The 13361-nt window shown below is 54.7% G+C and overlaps 1 protein-coding gene and 1 pseudogene across 1 annotated transcript; both read right to left on the bottom strand.

The window, feature by feature from the left end:
* Window positions 1-2871: 2871 nt before the first annotated feature.
* LOC136635220 (solute carrier family 22 member 6-B-like) lies at window positions 2872-10429 on the bottom strand. Its single transcript, XM_066610372.1, has 10 exons — window positions 10037-10429; window positions 9310-9413; window positions 8780-8934; window positions 8288-8456; window positions 7344-7467; window positions 6697-6812; window positions 5528-5742; window positions 4889-4997; window positions 4187-4390; window positions 2872-3037 (listed from the first exon to the last, which is right to left on the bottom strand). The coding sequence occupies exons 1-10, from the start codon at window positions 10427-10429 to the stop codon at window positions 2872-2874; spliced, it is 1755 nt and encodes a 584-aa protein (XP_066466469.1).
* Window positions 3572-3688, bottom strand: LOC136635384 (5S ribosomal RNA; annotated as a pseudogene).
* Window positions 10430-13361: the final 2932 nt, after the last annotated feature.

Raw genomic sequence — 13361 nt, 5'->3', positions numbered from 1 at the left:
CAAAGGCAGGCATTGTAACGGAGGAAGAAAGCGCATTCTCCCCAGACCAGCAGAGGCTGGCATGTGCTGGCTTGCGAGTGGCACAGAACGCTTCTTCAGGCGCATAGGCCCCCCTGCCTGACGAAGAGCTCTGTGCAACGCAGAACTTTGTCCGGGGCAGTCTTTGGTTTGGTTCTTGACTGCAATTCCTGGGGCAGAGTGGGAGGCCAGGGGCCTGGCAGCTTGCCAGCGTGGGCAGAGGAGCCAACATGTCTCGGGCCAGTTTGAAAAGCCTTGTACAGGCCTGTCAAAGTTAAACCCCAAATCAGTGACTCGCAGCGCTTTTTATCTCATCTGCTCACTGAGAAGGCACTAAAACTGTCAAGAACACACGATCAATTGACGAGGCACACAGTGCTGCTGGTGGGGACCTCACATCTCCCAAGGGTCCTACCAATAAATGTGCCTCCCCCAAACTCCTGAGGTGCACCTGCAGACCATTCAAAGCAGCCATTTTCGACCACTGTGCCGTGGCACACCGGTGTGCCGCGAATGGTCCCCAGGTGTGCCACGGGAATTTGGAAGAGGGTCATTTATCAATAGAACCATTGGGGGATGTGAGCCCCCACTGACAGCTCAGTGTGCCTTGTCAATTGTCAAAAAGCACCTGGGGTGCCTTGGCCGTTTTAGTGCCTTGCCAGTTTGCCGCGAGATGAAAAAGGTTGAAAATCACTGATTTAAAGACTCACAGAGTCCTAGATTTGGAAGGGACCAATCAGGTCGTCTAGTTCGACCCCCTGCCTGAGAGTTAAGCCCCTCAGAGAGTCTCCAACAGGCACCTGTTGGACCTCTGCTTATCATCTCCAACGACAGAGAAGCCACCACCTCCTGTCGCACAGCGGTTGAAATTTGCTGCCCTCCATGTTTATTTGCTGGCTCAAGACATTGTTTGAAGCATGTATTTGGGGCCGGCTTGTCAGCAGGTGGAGTGGGCAGCATCTAGCCTGCCTCAAGAAGCCTTGGAGCGTCTTCAGGAGAGAAGGGGGCCTCTGCAGTGACCCTGAAGAGGGTGTGCAAGGCTTTGGTCCAGGCTGTCCACTTCCGTCGGTCTGACTGGGAATCAATGAATGTCACAAGTTAACCTGCAAGGCTGTGTGTTCGGGGAAGGCAGGTTTGCTCTTTGGTTCCAGCGTGTCACTGACACAGAGCCCCATCCTATGCCCATCTACTCAGAAGTAAATCCCATTATAGTCAATGGGGCTTACTCCCAGGAAAGTGTGGATAGGATTGTAACCTTAGAGAATGAACAAGACAATATGATGATGATTAAATGTTCGACTGGGAAGTGGATGTTCTGCCCTCTTCCTTTCCGGACTGGGGAGGAGGGCGAGATGAGGCATTTCATCTGGACAGGGAAATGGTGGAGAGTGGAACAAGGCAGAGCGCAGGGGGGTCCAGGAGGTGAGGAGGAGGCTGGCTGAAGATGGAGGGGCTTGGCCAAAGCACCCCCTTCGCAACCAAAGTGCCTGGTGGACTTGTTCTCATCTTGGACCCCCAACCCACTACAGTTCTCACTCTGAAGGCCTGAAACTCCGATGATAAGCCGGAGGGTGCGCTGCTAGGACCCCCTCCTGGGGGTGGTGGTGGTGGTCAGGACCCACTTTGCACAGCTGAGAAATTTGTTCCCTTTTAAAAGGATTCATTGGCCACCAGATTGCAAGGGGGAGAACAGGGGCCTCGATCTGGCCCGGCCACAACTCTCTGACGTTGAGCAAGGGCATTTTTGACCCAGAAGTCAGGCGAGGCTTCTGTCCTCTTTTGGACCTTTCACTGGAAGCTGGTTCTTCAGGGCAACCAGGGCAGGTGGTAAGGGCACCGTTCTCCCCCCAGTGGGAAGTCACAGTGCAGCAGCCCCACTTGCCAGGCCCCACTTGCCATGGTGACCCGCTGATGCTGCTGCCCCTGGTCTGACCCTGCTGGACGTGGAGGTGGCTGGGGGAGTGGGGCACCAGTGGGGGCAGATTGGGAGGGGATAGTGCAGAATGAAGCCCGTACTGTGGGGCAAGCTGTGTCTTTCTCTGCAGGGCTGCTGTCTCTATGGTGGGCTGCTTGGAAAAGTGGTACAGTCCTGTACTTGCAACCACAGTATTCACAGGTTCAACAGGCCCAGGACAAGGAGCAAAGTGTCTGTATCTACCAGTCTCCTGAGTCCTGAAGCTCACAGGGAAATCTGTCAGCTACGATCCTGAACACGTGAAATTGCAAAGGAAATGGAACAGGAAATGAGAAGAGGGTGTAAGCGAGAGAACTTTTCTGCTCTGTTCCTCTCCCAGGGCGTGGGAGGAGGTGCCATGGAGACAAATGGATGGATGGAGTTGGGTGCCCCCATCTCCTGCCTGAGGTGACTGCCTCAGTTCGCCTCTTGTGTGGGCCGACCCGGGGCTGAAGGCCACTCTGGAGCTACCAATAGTTCAGACAGTGATCTAAAGTCACCCTCACACCTTCTGTCCACCCGCATCCACTTCAGTGGTAAGATGTTTTTTCTGTTTCTTGTGCCCTCCCAGAAGAACCCCAGAAGATTTGATCCTGGGGCGCCTGGGTTCAAATCCCATCCCAGCCTAGTTTGGCGCATGGAGAGAAAACCGAGCAGTGCACACTACTCGGGTAACCCCAAACGCCCCCAGTTGTGCAAGCTACCATTTTGTCATGGATTACCAAGCTGGGAGGTAACAGGTGGGCTCTTGTGAGGCACATGCCAGGGGTCCAGAAAGGTTGCCTGGCCACTCTTGCAGGAGCCACGAAGAGCCACAGCTGTGGGACGCCTGAGAAAGGGGAGTAGATCTTTATTGGAGGTTGTGCTTGGCAGGCACTGAAAATGCTGGCGGTTGAGCCTCAGCTGCTGTTGCTCACATCAGCGATCTCTGGGGCTCTTTTTTCTGCACGTCCCACTGGCCTGGAGTCCAGGAATGTCCCCTTCGTTTCCAGGCAAAGGGTGGGAGCTTCTGGGTGGAAGGCCTTCGCCCTGCAGTTCCCCTCTCCCTGTTGCTGCTCCAAGTTCCTAGACAGGGAGCAAAGGAAATCAAGCTTACTGTTCCTCAGATCAGCTGTGCTGTGAAACTCAGCAACTGGCCAAGGAGCTGAAGGGTCTCACTGGCTCTCAAAACCATCCTTGTTGTGCTGGACTGGCTGAGATGTGTCATGAAGAAAGACCCTGCTGCCCTTGGAGAGACTCGTGAGCCCAGGCTGCGTTCGGCTTTTTGGCTGTGGCACCAAATGGCCAGCTTCCTTTTGAGATCTCTGTAGTGTGACTCAGAGGGACTCTGATCTCTCTTGGGCCTGGCAGTGAGGGCGGACTGGGCAGTGACAAGCCTTGGGAGCCCCAGCTCAGACTCCCAAGGACAGTCCCCACTGAGCCAGACACAGTCATGAAATCGGGTCCTGACAGGCCAGCAGTAGTGCAGCCAGGGCGCCTGGCATCTGGGGCCCATAACACCTTCATACCCCCCCCGGGCACCCCCTCCAGATCTCAGAAGACTTCCCGGAGGTCTCTGAAAGGCACTTCTGGTTGGCAACCTTCAAAGACTATGGTATAAGCCTACAGCCCCCGGTATTCCCAGGCGGTCTCCCATCCAAGTACTAACCAGGCCTGACCCTGCTTAGCTTCCGAGATCAGGTGAGATCAGGCATGTGCAGGGTAGCACTTCTAGTCTTTGGAGAAAACAGGAAGTTCCTTCCAGAGGCTTTCTGCGGCCTGGGGAGGCCACTTGCAGCCTCCCTGGGCCTCAGAAGGCCTCCTGGAGATCTTAGAAAGGCACGTCTGGCCTCAGAAGCCTTCCCAAAGGCACCTCCTGAATTCCTCAAGGTGTGGTACCCAGAGCAATGGCCCTCCCACCCCCCCTGAGGTATGCCACAGGGTGCCAGGAACCTCTCACCCTCCTGCCCAGCAGTTCCTTCCCTTCCTTCCCATGAGTCACAGGCTCTTCCCGAAGTTCCTGCACCCTGGCGTCATTGTGCCTTGTGCAGCACTAGTGAGTTTGGGGTGGGTGACCCCTTGTGCTATGGGAACATCGGGTGTGTGCCCCATGTAGGCTGCGTATCCCAAGTCCGGGCTTGGTGCCCGTCACCCACCTCCCACCTCAGCCTACGGCACTATCTACACAGCCGAAGACCCAGAAGGCTGAAACCTTTCCCGGCCTGCACGACTCACAGCTGCTCCACGTCTCCCACGGTGTCGGGCAACGGCCTGTCAAGAGTCTCCGGAAGGAAGCAGGCAGCAATCCCAGAGACGATAGGAGCCGCCCCGTAGATCACCAGGGGAAGGGATGGGGAATACTCGCCAGTCATCCTCACCAGGGGCGCCACAATCCCGCCAACACGTGCCATGGTGTTGCCGAAGCCCATCCCAGTCTGTCTGCCGGGCACAAAAAACGAAACCGTGGGGCAAAGGGGGGGAGCCGTCCCCCCAGCGTCGCACTGCCTGCCTAGAAAGTTTGCCGATGGTGACATTTTTATCAACTAAGAAAGTCCTGCAACTCCCAGCCCCTGATCTCAGGTGTGCAGGGGTTGGTGGACTGTACACTGAGAAAAGGCACTCTGCACATTCTCAGAGGTAACCATGTTTGGGGGACTATCTCTGAGGTTTAGGATCCCAGGGCCAGCCTGGAAAGGAGAGCCCATGATGTGCCCACCCCAGGCAATGGAATGGCCAGAGCAGCGCCCCACAACTGCTGACCACCTCCATCTAATTCCTTGCTGGTCCTCTGCCCCTGCCACGTTCCCAGTGCTCTCCCCCTCCTCGGGGGTGGCAACTGCTGCTGCACGTCCCAGTCCGGCTCTGACATTCTCCCAGGAAAACCAACCATCTAAAATGGCCTGTAGATTCTTGTGGGTCCAAAGGTGGGGGGGCTACCTGATCACTGTGGGGTAGAGCTCCCCAGTATATAGGAAGACGCAGTTGAAGGAAGCTGCCAAGCACCCTTTCCCGAAAACAGCGAAGAGCGTGCGCAGGAGCTGCATGTCTGGGGAGAGGAGACACTCGTCAGTCCTGCAGGCAGCAAGACTCCCAACCCTCCCACAAAGGGACTCCCACAGGAGTTTCCATCTGCCGTGTTGCTGTGGCCTGAGTCGTGCCCTGGACCACATTTCTTGCCCTCTCGCCCCTCTGGTCTTGGGTGCGGATTCTCCCTCTCTCCAGCCAAATGGAGCTGCCATTGTTTGGCATCATTCTGGAGCTGGAAACCTTCAGTGCAGTCAGATGCTGGTCCCTGACTCTCCTCCACGCTGCCTGCGTCCCTCTTTTCCAACAGATCTCAAGGATCAAGTGGTCGTAAGGATTAGGGTTGGGGGAATTTAGGGACTGTCTTCCCCCCCCCCACGCACACACACTATGAGCCTGTCCAACTAGACATGAGCTATGGTTTACTCATGTGCAAATTTAATCAAATGATGACTCGATAAATCAGCAAAGACTGATATTATAATAGACAAATATATCTCGAAACGATCAACAGAACTGGAGGTGTGCTCTTGCACAGGTGGTCTGCCTCACCTTGGGGCACAAAGATGTTGGCAGCGATGGAGAGTCCGGCTAGGATGAGGGTCGCCGCCTGGGTGATGCAGCGTCCCAAGTAGCAAATGGCAACAAAGGCTATCAGCTTTGCAGGGATATCAATGGCCCCGAAGATGACCTGGATGAGGAAGATGCTCAGCCCAAAATTCTGCAGGTCCATCGCCAAACCGTAGTAGGCGAAGCTGGTGGAGAACCTGAAGGCGGGAGCAGGTTTTGGAAACTGTTTCTTTACCCAGCCTGTGGAACCCCTTGCCACAGGATGTGGTGATGGTCCCTGAAGACCTAGATGCCTCTGAAAGGGGATCGAACAGATTTCTGGAGGAAAAGCCCATCACAGGTTACAGGCCGAGGTGGATATAGACAACCTCCTGGTTCTAGAAGGAGTCTACTGCATCTCTGCAGGCCAGATGCAAGAGAACGGCCACAGGGCACAAGTGTCTTGTGTCATGTGCTCCCTGTCATCTGGTGGGCCACTGTGAGATAGAACAGAAGCTGGAATAGGAAGCGCCATTGGCCTGATCCAGCAGGGCTTCTCTTATGGGCGGAGGGCAACCAGACTACAAGAGACTGCAGCAGGTTGAGGGTGTGAGCCTCCCATCTGCCTATCCTGGACCGAATCCCCGGTAACATGTTTGTACCTGGCTGGGTGCTGGAGGCTCCCCAAAGTCTTGCAGAATGCATTGAGGAACAGAGATTGTTCTAGAAACTTGTGCTACCCAGAGGAAGAAATGCTGTGCACATGGATAAAAAGATGCCAGATAAGGTGCATGAATGGAACTATGGGATGAAAGAGGCACAATCCCAGGCTTCTAGAGGATCAGGGAGTTCTCTAGCATCATTCATGATGACGAGGGACAAATCAGATGCTCAGATTTCAGATTCCGAAGGGATGTGTCGGTGTACCTGAGCGCTCAGGGTGGATGTATTTATGGTAAGGGGAGAAAGAACGTGGGCATTTCTTCTTCAGCCTGTGCTCCTCTCAGGAAGCGACTTCCTCCTGAGTCCATCTACCTGAGCACGGGCAAGCACTGGTTGGCAGCAGTTCTCCAGCGTCTTTCCTGGAGATTCTGCCAAGGGCTGAACCTCAAGGTCACTGCCCTTCCCTGAGTTCCTTGCCTGCCCCACAACCGACTTCTGCCCTGACTCACCACACAAAACAAAGACAGCATGTTACCCGGCGCACCACTGGCGTTCGCACAAGGTCGGCCATGGCAAAGCTGTGTTTGGCAGCAGTGGAATCTTGTTGCAGTTCAGCTTTCAAGACCTGTAAGGGGCACAAAAGAACATCAGGGGAGGGTCCCATCTAGTCCAGCACCTTCTGAACCCCAGTGGGGTGCCCATGAGCAGGAGAGGAAGGCACCCCTTCCCTCCCGTGCAACTGGTGTCCAGAGGTAGGCTGCCACTGCTCTTGGAGGTTCCACACAGTCAAGATGACTCTGTCGATAGAACCCTCTTCAGTGAACTTGTCCCATCTCCTTCTAAAGCCACCCAAGCTCATGACAGTGGTGCAAGAGCTTTTCCACTGGAGCCTTTGCAAGCAGGCAGTCGAATCCCTCGCAGTTGTGAGCAGGTGTGTGCCTGCCTCGGTTCTGCCTGCAGGCGTCCAGGCTGGGGGGGGGTGCACTTTTTCAGGAACCTCGTTTGAGTGTTTGAAGCATCACCGAGGTAGCCAGCAACAACCTCCATGACTCTTCCTCCTCCTCCTCCTCTTGTCCCCTGGGTTCAAAAAGGAACAGAGCGGAAGAGGACATTTGGCAGAGAGAAGAGTGAAGGCCCACTGGCCCTGCCTTCTCACCTCGAGGCTGAGCTTCTCGCCTTGCTCCTTCCGCCCGTTTATCCTGGCAACTTTCTGCAGCTCCGTCAGCGCCTCGTCCATTTTCCCTACCGTGGCATACCAGCGGGCAGACTCTGTAAACCACCTGGGCAAGAGAAAACAGAGGGGAGGTGGGGAGCAGGCAGACACCAGCCCAGTATTGGCAGGAGCTTGCTGGGGGCCCAAGGAATAGATATACGCTGGAGTCCCCATGGCACCCTCTGCTATGGGGCACTGGAAATGAGAGTTCAGGGGGCCCTCTAATAGGTGTGGACCCTTGACCAGGGTCCGACTTGGCTGCTCCAGAAGGAAGCCCCTTTGTGGTGACACTGACAATCAACTGTGCATCCCAGTTCTGTCCTTCCCCCAACCCACCCAAATTTTCTTCCCCTGCAAGTCTCCCGAGCCTTTAGTAGCTATAAGAGAGGCAAACATTCAACAGGCGGAGCTTCCCCTGGGCTTGAAGATGATGCAGTGCTGGGGAAAGCGTTGCATGTTCAACAGCTGCTTGTCAGGGAAGCTCTTAAGAGCAGAGGAGCCATGCTAGGAAAGAAGATGGCAATGATGGCTCCCCTCAAGGGGTGGCTCCCTTTCTCTCTTTTTTGTACAACTCTTCATCCCACGGAACCTCACCTGCTTAGCAGCCACTTCAGTTCCTTCCCACTACGTATGTTCTGCCTTTGTACCCCTGAGAGCCCCTCCTGTCTCTCTTGATCAAATGTTGACGTCTCTTCATCCCTTCTTACAAGAGTCTCCTCCAAGTCATTAGTATCACAACCTCCCTCCGAATCTGGTCTTCTGACTCATTTGCTGGCCCTCTCCCTTCCCTCAAATGCAGCAAATGTAGGTTCTCTGGGGCAGAGACCTGGGCATGTGCACACCTAGCGGTCAAACAGCAGTGTGGTGCAGACAAGAGTGTCACCCACCAGCCATAAAGGAAGAAAGCGAAGAAAGGGAAGGACGTGGCCATCTGGAGCCAGCGCCAGTCACGGATGGCATAGGCTGCGCCCACTAGGATGAACTGCCCGGCACTGTAGCTATACCCGGTCACCATGCTGACAGTGGCCCGAGACTGCATGGGGGTCCACTCCACTGCTGGAAGAGGAAAAGGCAAGATGGCAAACTGGCTTGTGCAGAATTCACCAAGTCTTTCCCTTTCTGACCTGATGCCGAGAACTATGAAGATGACTGAAAAGCAGCCCAGGCTTCTCCAGTCTCCCTCCCCCACTTCCCTTCCCCTGGAATAACCCCGAGGCGAGGGAGCTCAGGGTTCCAGTGGGAGGACGGTGGTGTGTGAAGCCCTTGTGCCTACCAGTGGGCAGAATGCACTCTGCACATGCTCAGAGGTTCCTATGTTTAATCCCTGTGCAGCTTTGCAGTGTGCGTGGCTGATTCTTGGGCCAGAGGGAGAAACTTACACAGTGACATGGCGTTTAGTCCAATGCCGGAGAGAGCCATCCCCGTCAGGAAGCGGAAGGTGCAATAGACTGTGAAGCTCGGGGCGAAGGCAGCGCAGGACCCTGCGACGGCCATCAGGAGGTACGACCAGATCAGCAGAGGCTTGCGACCAAACCTGGTCCACGGAGAGGGGAACCCTGTTAAGTGGGTTGGGAAGGCAGCTCAGCCCAAAACGAGGCCAGGGCGGGAGGGGGAACCTGCGTTTCTTCAATGGAAGAAATTTGAGGGACAGACAGAAAGGCTGAGAACATGAGCTCGAGCTCCCTGCTCTGCCCCACCTTCCCCAAGCGAAGCCGGCACAGCCGTGCTTTCTGAAGCATTGGAGTTGGAGAGGAAGCCTGAGTTCGAATCTCCAGTCGACGTGCTCTGATTCAACTGCGAATATACTGCTAATGTTTTTACAAGCACGGCGTCCCTGCCAAGCTGAACAAGCCAATCTGGCCGAATCCGATTGGCGAAGAAGCAAAAGACAAAGGAAGAATCCTCTTACTTGTCCGAGAGGCTCCCGAACAAAATGGCGCCCAGCAACACGCCAGCCATGTAGACCGACTGGGCCATCTGCTTCAGGGTGCGGAACTGGCACACCAGATCCCACTGCGGGAAGGAGGGATGAGGCTGTTAACACGGAGACCCCACCGACAGCTGCCTGTCAGCGTTTGGAGAGGAAATTCGGTGTTGCCAAGTTTTGCGACTTTGATCCCAACGCTCGGTTTTGAGGGACACGGTATATTTGGCAGAGCTCCCCATTGCAGTGGGACACACCTCCTGCTTGGGAGAAGCGTATTCAACAAGGAAGCCAGGAATAGAGCAGAAAAAGAAATATGGAGGAGAGGTGAGGGGTGGGCTGGAGTGGCCACGTCCACTCCACAGCTTAATGGTCCTAATGACCACCGATGAGGTCGTGGTAAATGCCTAAGTGCAGGAGCTTGCCATGACACCCCCATAGACACAAATCCCATTGGGTGGTGACCCACGACAAGGCCTTTCCTACTGCAGCACCAGCCTATGGGACTCACTGCCACATGGAAAAGTGGACAATCACCGCCTTGACTGGGATGGCACTCCGATTTCTGAAACATTGCTGAATTGTTTATCAAGCAGTGTGCTTCTCCACACCACAAAGTCATTGTTGGATACAGCACCCAGAGTGAAAGTCCCACACCCATCCGTGCCTCCCCGCTCCCCAACAGACAGGGAGCTTGCTGTGGCTTTCCTACCTCTGTGACTATGGTGGAAGCAAAGACGCTGCCATCGTAGCTCCAGCCATCCGGACAAGGTTCCGTCTCTGCCTCCGCTTCCTCTGCCCCTGTGAAGTTGGGGTTCAGCAGCTGCCACTGGGGGGTGACAAACCGGTGGCACTTGTGTGGCACCCCACCATCAGTTGGGATGGAGGCTGCCAGAAAATCCCCACAGTACACGGCTGTGGTGAAGTTGCCCCCGCATGTGCTGTTCGTGGCCACGTGGCAGTGGTGACTGGGGACTGCGGCCGTGAAATTCTGCAGGAGGTTGTGGCAGGCCATGAACAACATGGGCACGGCCAACAAGGCAACGTTGATGACCTGGAAGCGCCCCATGCCGCCAATTTGATCCAAAAGTTTGGCGAAGCTCATGGCGGCCGACTTTCTGCACCGTCAGGCGCCCCTTCGTCACCTGATCTGACTCCGGCTGGACAGCTGCGCTTCAAGGAATATCCACAACCGCTGGTACTGGTTTCAGATCTGGAGGTGCCGATCCGGAGTGAACTCGCACCACGGAGGAAAAGAAGCAGAACGAACCAGCCTCCGAGAAGCCCTGGAGACTCCCAAGTGACTTCAGCTCAGCCCCCTCAGGGGGCTTCTGTTGGTCCAAGATCTTGAGGAGCGAAATGAGGGTCAGCTCATGTTTTCACTGCTGCTGGGCCTGCTGCAGGCTGGTCCAAAGGCAGCAAGAGGCAGCGTTTCTTCTCTGTGAAGATTTTGGGTGCCTTCTCTCCCTGCCTGGCATGGAACATCCAAGGAGCCCGGCGAACACACACCAGTCTCTAGCCCTGCGTTCGCGTTCACTCCTAAACTCCTGCTGCGTTTAGGCGGCTTAGCCAGTTTAATGAGACCCACTTCTCCTGCATGTGGAGGCATTAAGAAGGCAGGGGGAAAATCACCTCGGAATTCAGCTGAGGTGATGGGGGCAGGGAGCGCAAGGTGCTGAGTCAGGCCTGAAATACGAACTTTTCCTCTCTCTCTCACTGGCCTTTCATGTTTCTCAAAGAAAACATCACAGTGTGAGGCTGCAATGCGGGCAGCACAAGGTCAGGGTCAAAGCCATTGCCACATTGGGTTTGCAGGAACAATGTGCTCCTCCTGCTCTGGGCTCTTTGCCACACAACTGCAGTCACTTCCAGATCTCTGATGCAGGCATCTGGAGGCCTCCCTTGTGGGTTTGCCACGTCCACTCTTGTGGTGTGATCTGTGAGGCTGCTCTAGCGGCAAGTGGCTCAGAGTTAGGCAGCCAGGTCCAAAACAGCAGGACTCCTATGGGTGCCCTGAATCACCCTGTCCTGCTGGGTCAGTGAAGTGCAGTACCCTTTGTGGCCACTATCGGAGTGGCGCTATAGTGCAGCAAATGCCAGGGATGGGCAAGTCAGGGGCTGCTCGACTTGAGTTGAGTCATGAGTCTCTGCTCCCAGCGACTTGACTCCAAGTCATAACGGTGGCATTTTCCAAGTTGCCAAGTCACCTCTTCATGATTCAAAAAGACTCGGGCTCCTCCTCCTGCCCCCCCTCATCCAAAGAAACAAACCAGACCCCCCAGCCTTTGTCCAATGAGCATCGCTTCCTTCCTATCAGACACGGGCAAGAGAGTCTGTGCCCGCCTGCCTCCTCCTGATTGGATGCAAAAGCAAACCTTCACCTTCCCTGCCTCCTGGCTGGAACTTCCCTGCTGCTCACTCAGTCTGAATGACGCCCCACGAGGTCTTTCAAGCCACAAAAACAGTAAGCAGGCACACCCAGACAGAGACAGGCTCAGGTTTGCACGCATGGGAACGAGTGCCAGTCAGGGGCCCTTGACTCAAGTGTTTTGCCGAGTCTTCCACGTGTGCGACTTGAGTGTGCACAAGTCAGTGGAAAACGCTGATTTTCACAACTTGGACTTGAGTCACCTGACTCAAGTTCCCATCCCTGGCAAATACCAAGTTAGTAGCTCACCGTGCCCGAGTTGCCCCAGTGTTTCAGGAAGTCAGATGGTCCCTTACAGTGACAAATTCCAACAAGGGAGGGGATTTTTATCGTCTGTACGCAGACACTCCTGCCAGACCAGCCCAGTGCCTAAGCCCATGCAACCTCCCTCGGCTCACTCAACGGCGCACCAGCTGTTCTTCTGCCACTCCCTAGATACAAAAGGAAGAGGAGCGACAAAGTGATGGCAGGTGGCAAATTGGCATGGGTGATCCACGCGTGCCCCATTCTTGCTGGCCACCTCTACCAGGCCCCCTGCCTGCCCCTTGTGACTGGCCTGACCCAGCGTGGCCTGGTTCCAGCTGCTGCTTCTCTCCTTCCCTTCTACCCCTGCTTCTGCCATGTGAAAAAGCAGAGGGGAGCAGCAGAGAAAAGAGGAAACTGGGGGCCCAGAGTGTCTCCAGGGGTGCCCTCTAGACTACCATTCTGTTCTCCTCAGACTTTCTCTTTCCCTTTTTGTGGCTCACAAAAAAAAGAGTCTTCTGGTACTTGAGAGTAACAGCTTTATTGTGGTTTAAGCTTTTGTGGACCAGTGTCCTCTTTAGGTGTGGGAGGTGTAACCAGACATGAATATACACAGATGGGCAGCATGAAGGATGTAAACAGCAATGCCCCAAAGATCTTGAAGCACAAGTCAGTCCAGCCTGATCTGCCTGTGGAAATTCTCCCATGTACACAATGGAAGCACAGCAGTTATGCTGTGGGCTTGACCTTCTTTGCTCTGCTATACAGTGTTACCTCTCAAATGTGGGAGAGAAATCCCTGTTCCCCACTGAGTCCCAAATGAATAGAGTCAATCCTGCAAATAAATTCTGGCTTCGGGCTGGACTCTCTCTTATCTTTCTTTACCCTGCACATGCCCAATCTCCTCTGATCTCAGAAGCTAAGCAGGGTCAGGCCTGGTTAATACTTGGATGGGAGACCAACTGGGAATACCAGGTGCTGTAGGCTTGTACCATCGTCTTTCCAGACTGAAGGTTGCCAACCATTCCATTCTTAATGGGGGAAACGTTGACTTGCAAAGGAGCTGGGGCTGTTCTCCTGGTTTCTGACTGTTGTCATTTTTAATGGTGGCTGAACTTACAGGAGAAGAAAGAGCATCTTTCTCTAGGCACATGTTGGAGCTCTTGTGGTTTGCTTTTTGTGCATAGGTGTGTGCATTTCATGTGCAAGGATCTATCCCCTACTCTGCCTGACTTGCCAGACACTAAGGAGAGCAGCTGCCATTCACTGTTAGCAGTACTTCTGGCTTGTTGGTCTGAGGGCCAGACTCAGCGTAGCTTCCTGAGTTCCTGTGTTCCTAGACTTTCAGAGAGCAAAGGTGTCATGA

Source organism: Tiliqua scincoides, chromosome 15 (genome assembly GCF_035046505.1).
Source record: "Tiliqua scincoides isolate rTilSci1 chromosome 15, rTilSci1.hap2, whole genome shotgun sequence".
NCBI lineage: Eukaryota > Metazoa > Chordata > Lepidosauria > Squamata > Scincidae > Tiliqua > Tiliqua scincoides.
This window is presented reverse-complemented; position numbering and strand designations above follow the sequence as displayed.

Excerpts from the sequence above, each read along its gene's own strand:
- LOC136635220 (XM_066610372.1), bottom strand. The coding sequence starts at position 10,429 with ATGAGCTTCGCCAAACTTTTGGATCAAATTGGCGGCATGGGGCGCTTC. Across the intron at positions 4,998-5,527 it reads CAACATCTTTGTGCCCCAAG|ACATGCAGCTCCTGCGCACG; the intron begins GTGAGGCAGACC and ends TCCTCTCCCCAG. Across the intron at positions 4,391-4,888 it reads CTCTACCCCACAGTGATCAG|ACAGACTGGGATGGGCTTCG; the intron begins GTAGCCCCCCCA and ends TGTGCCCGGCAG.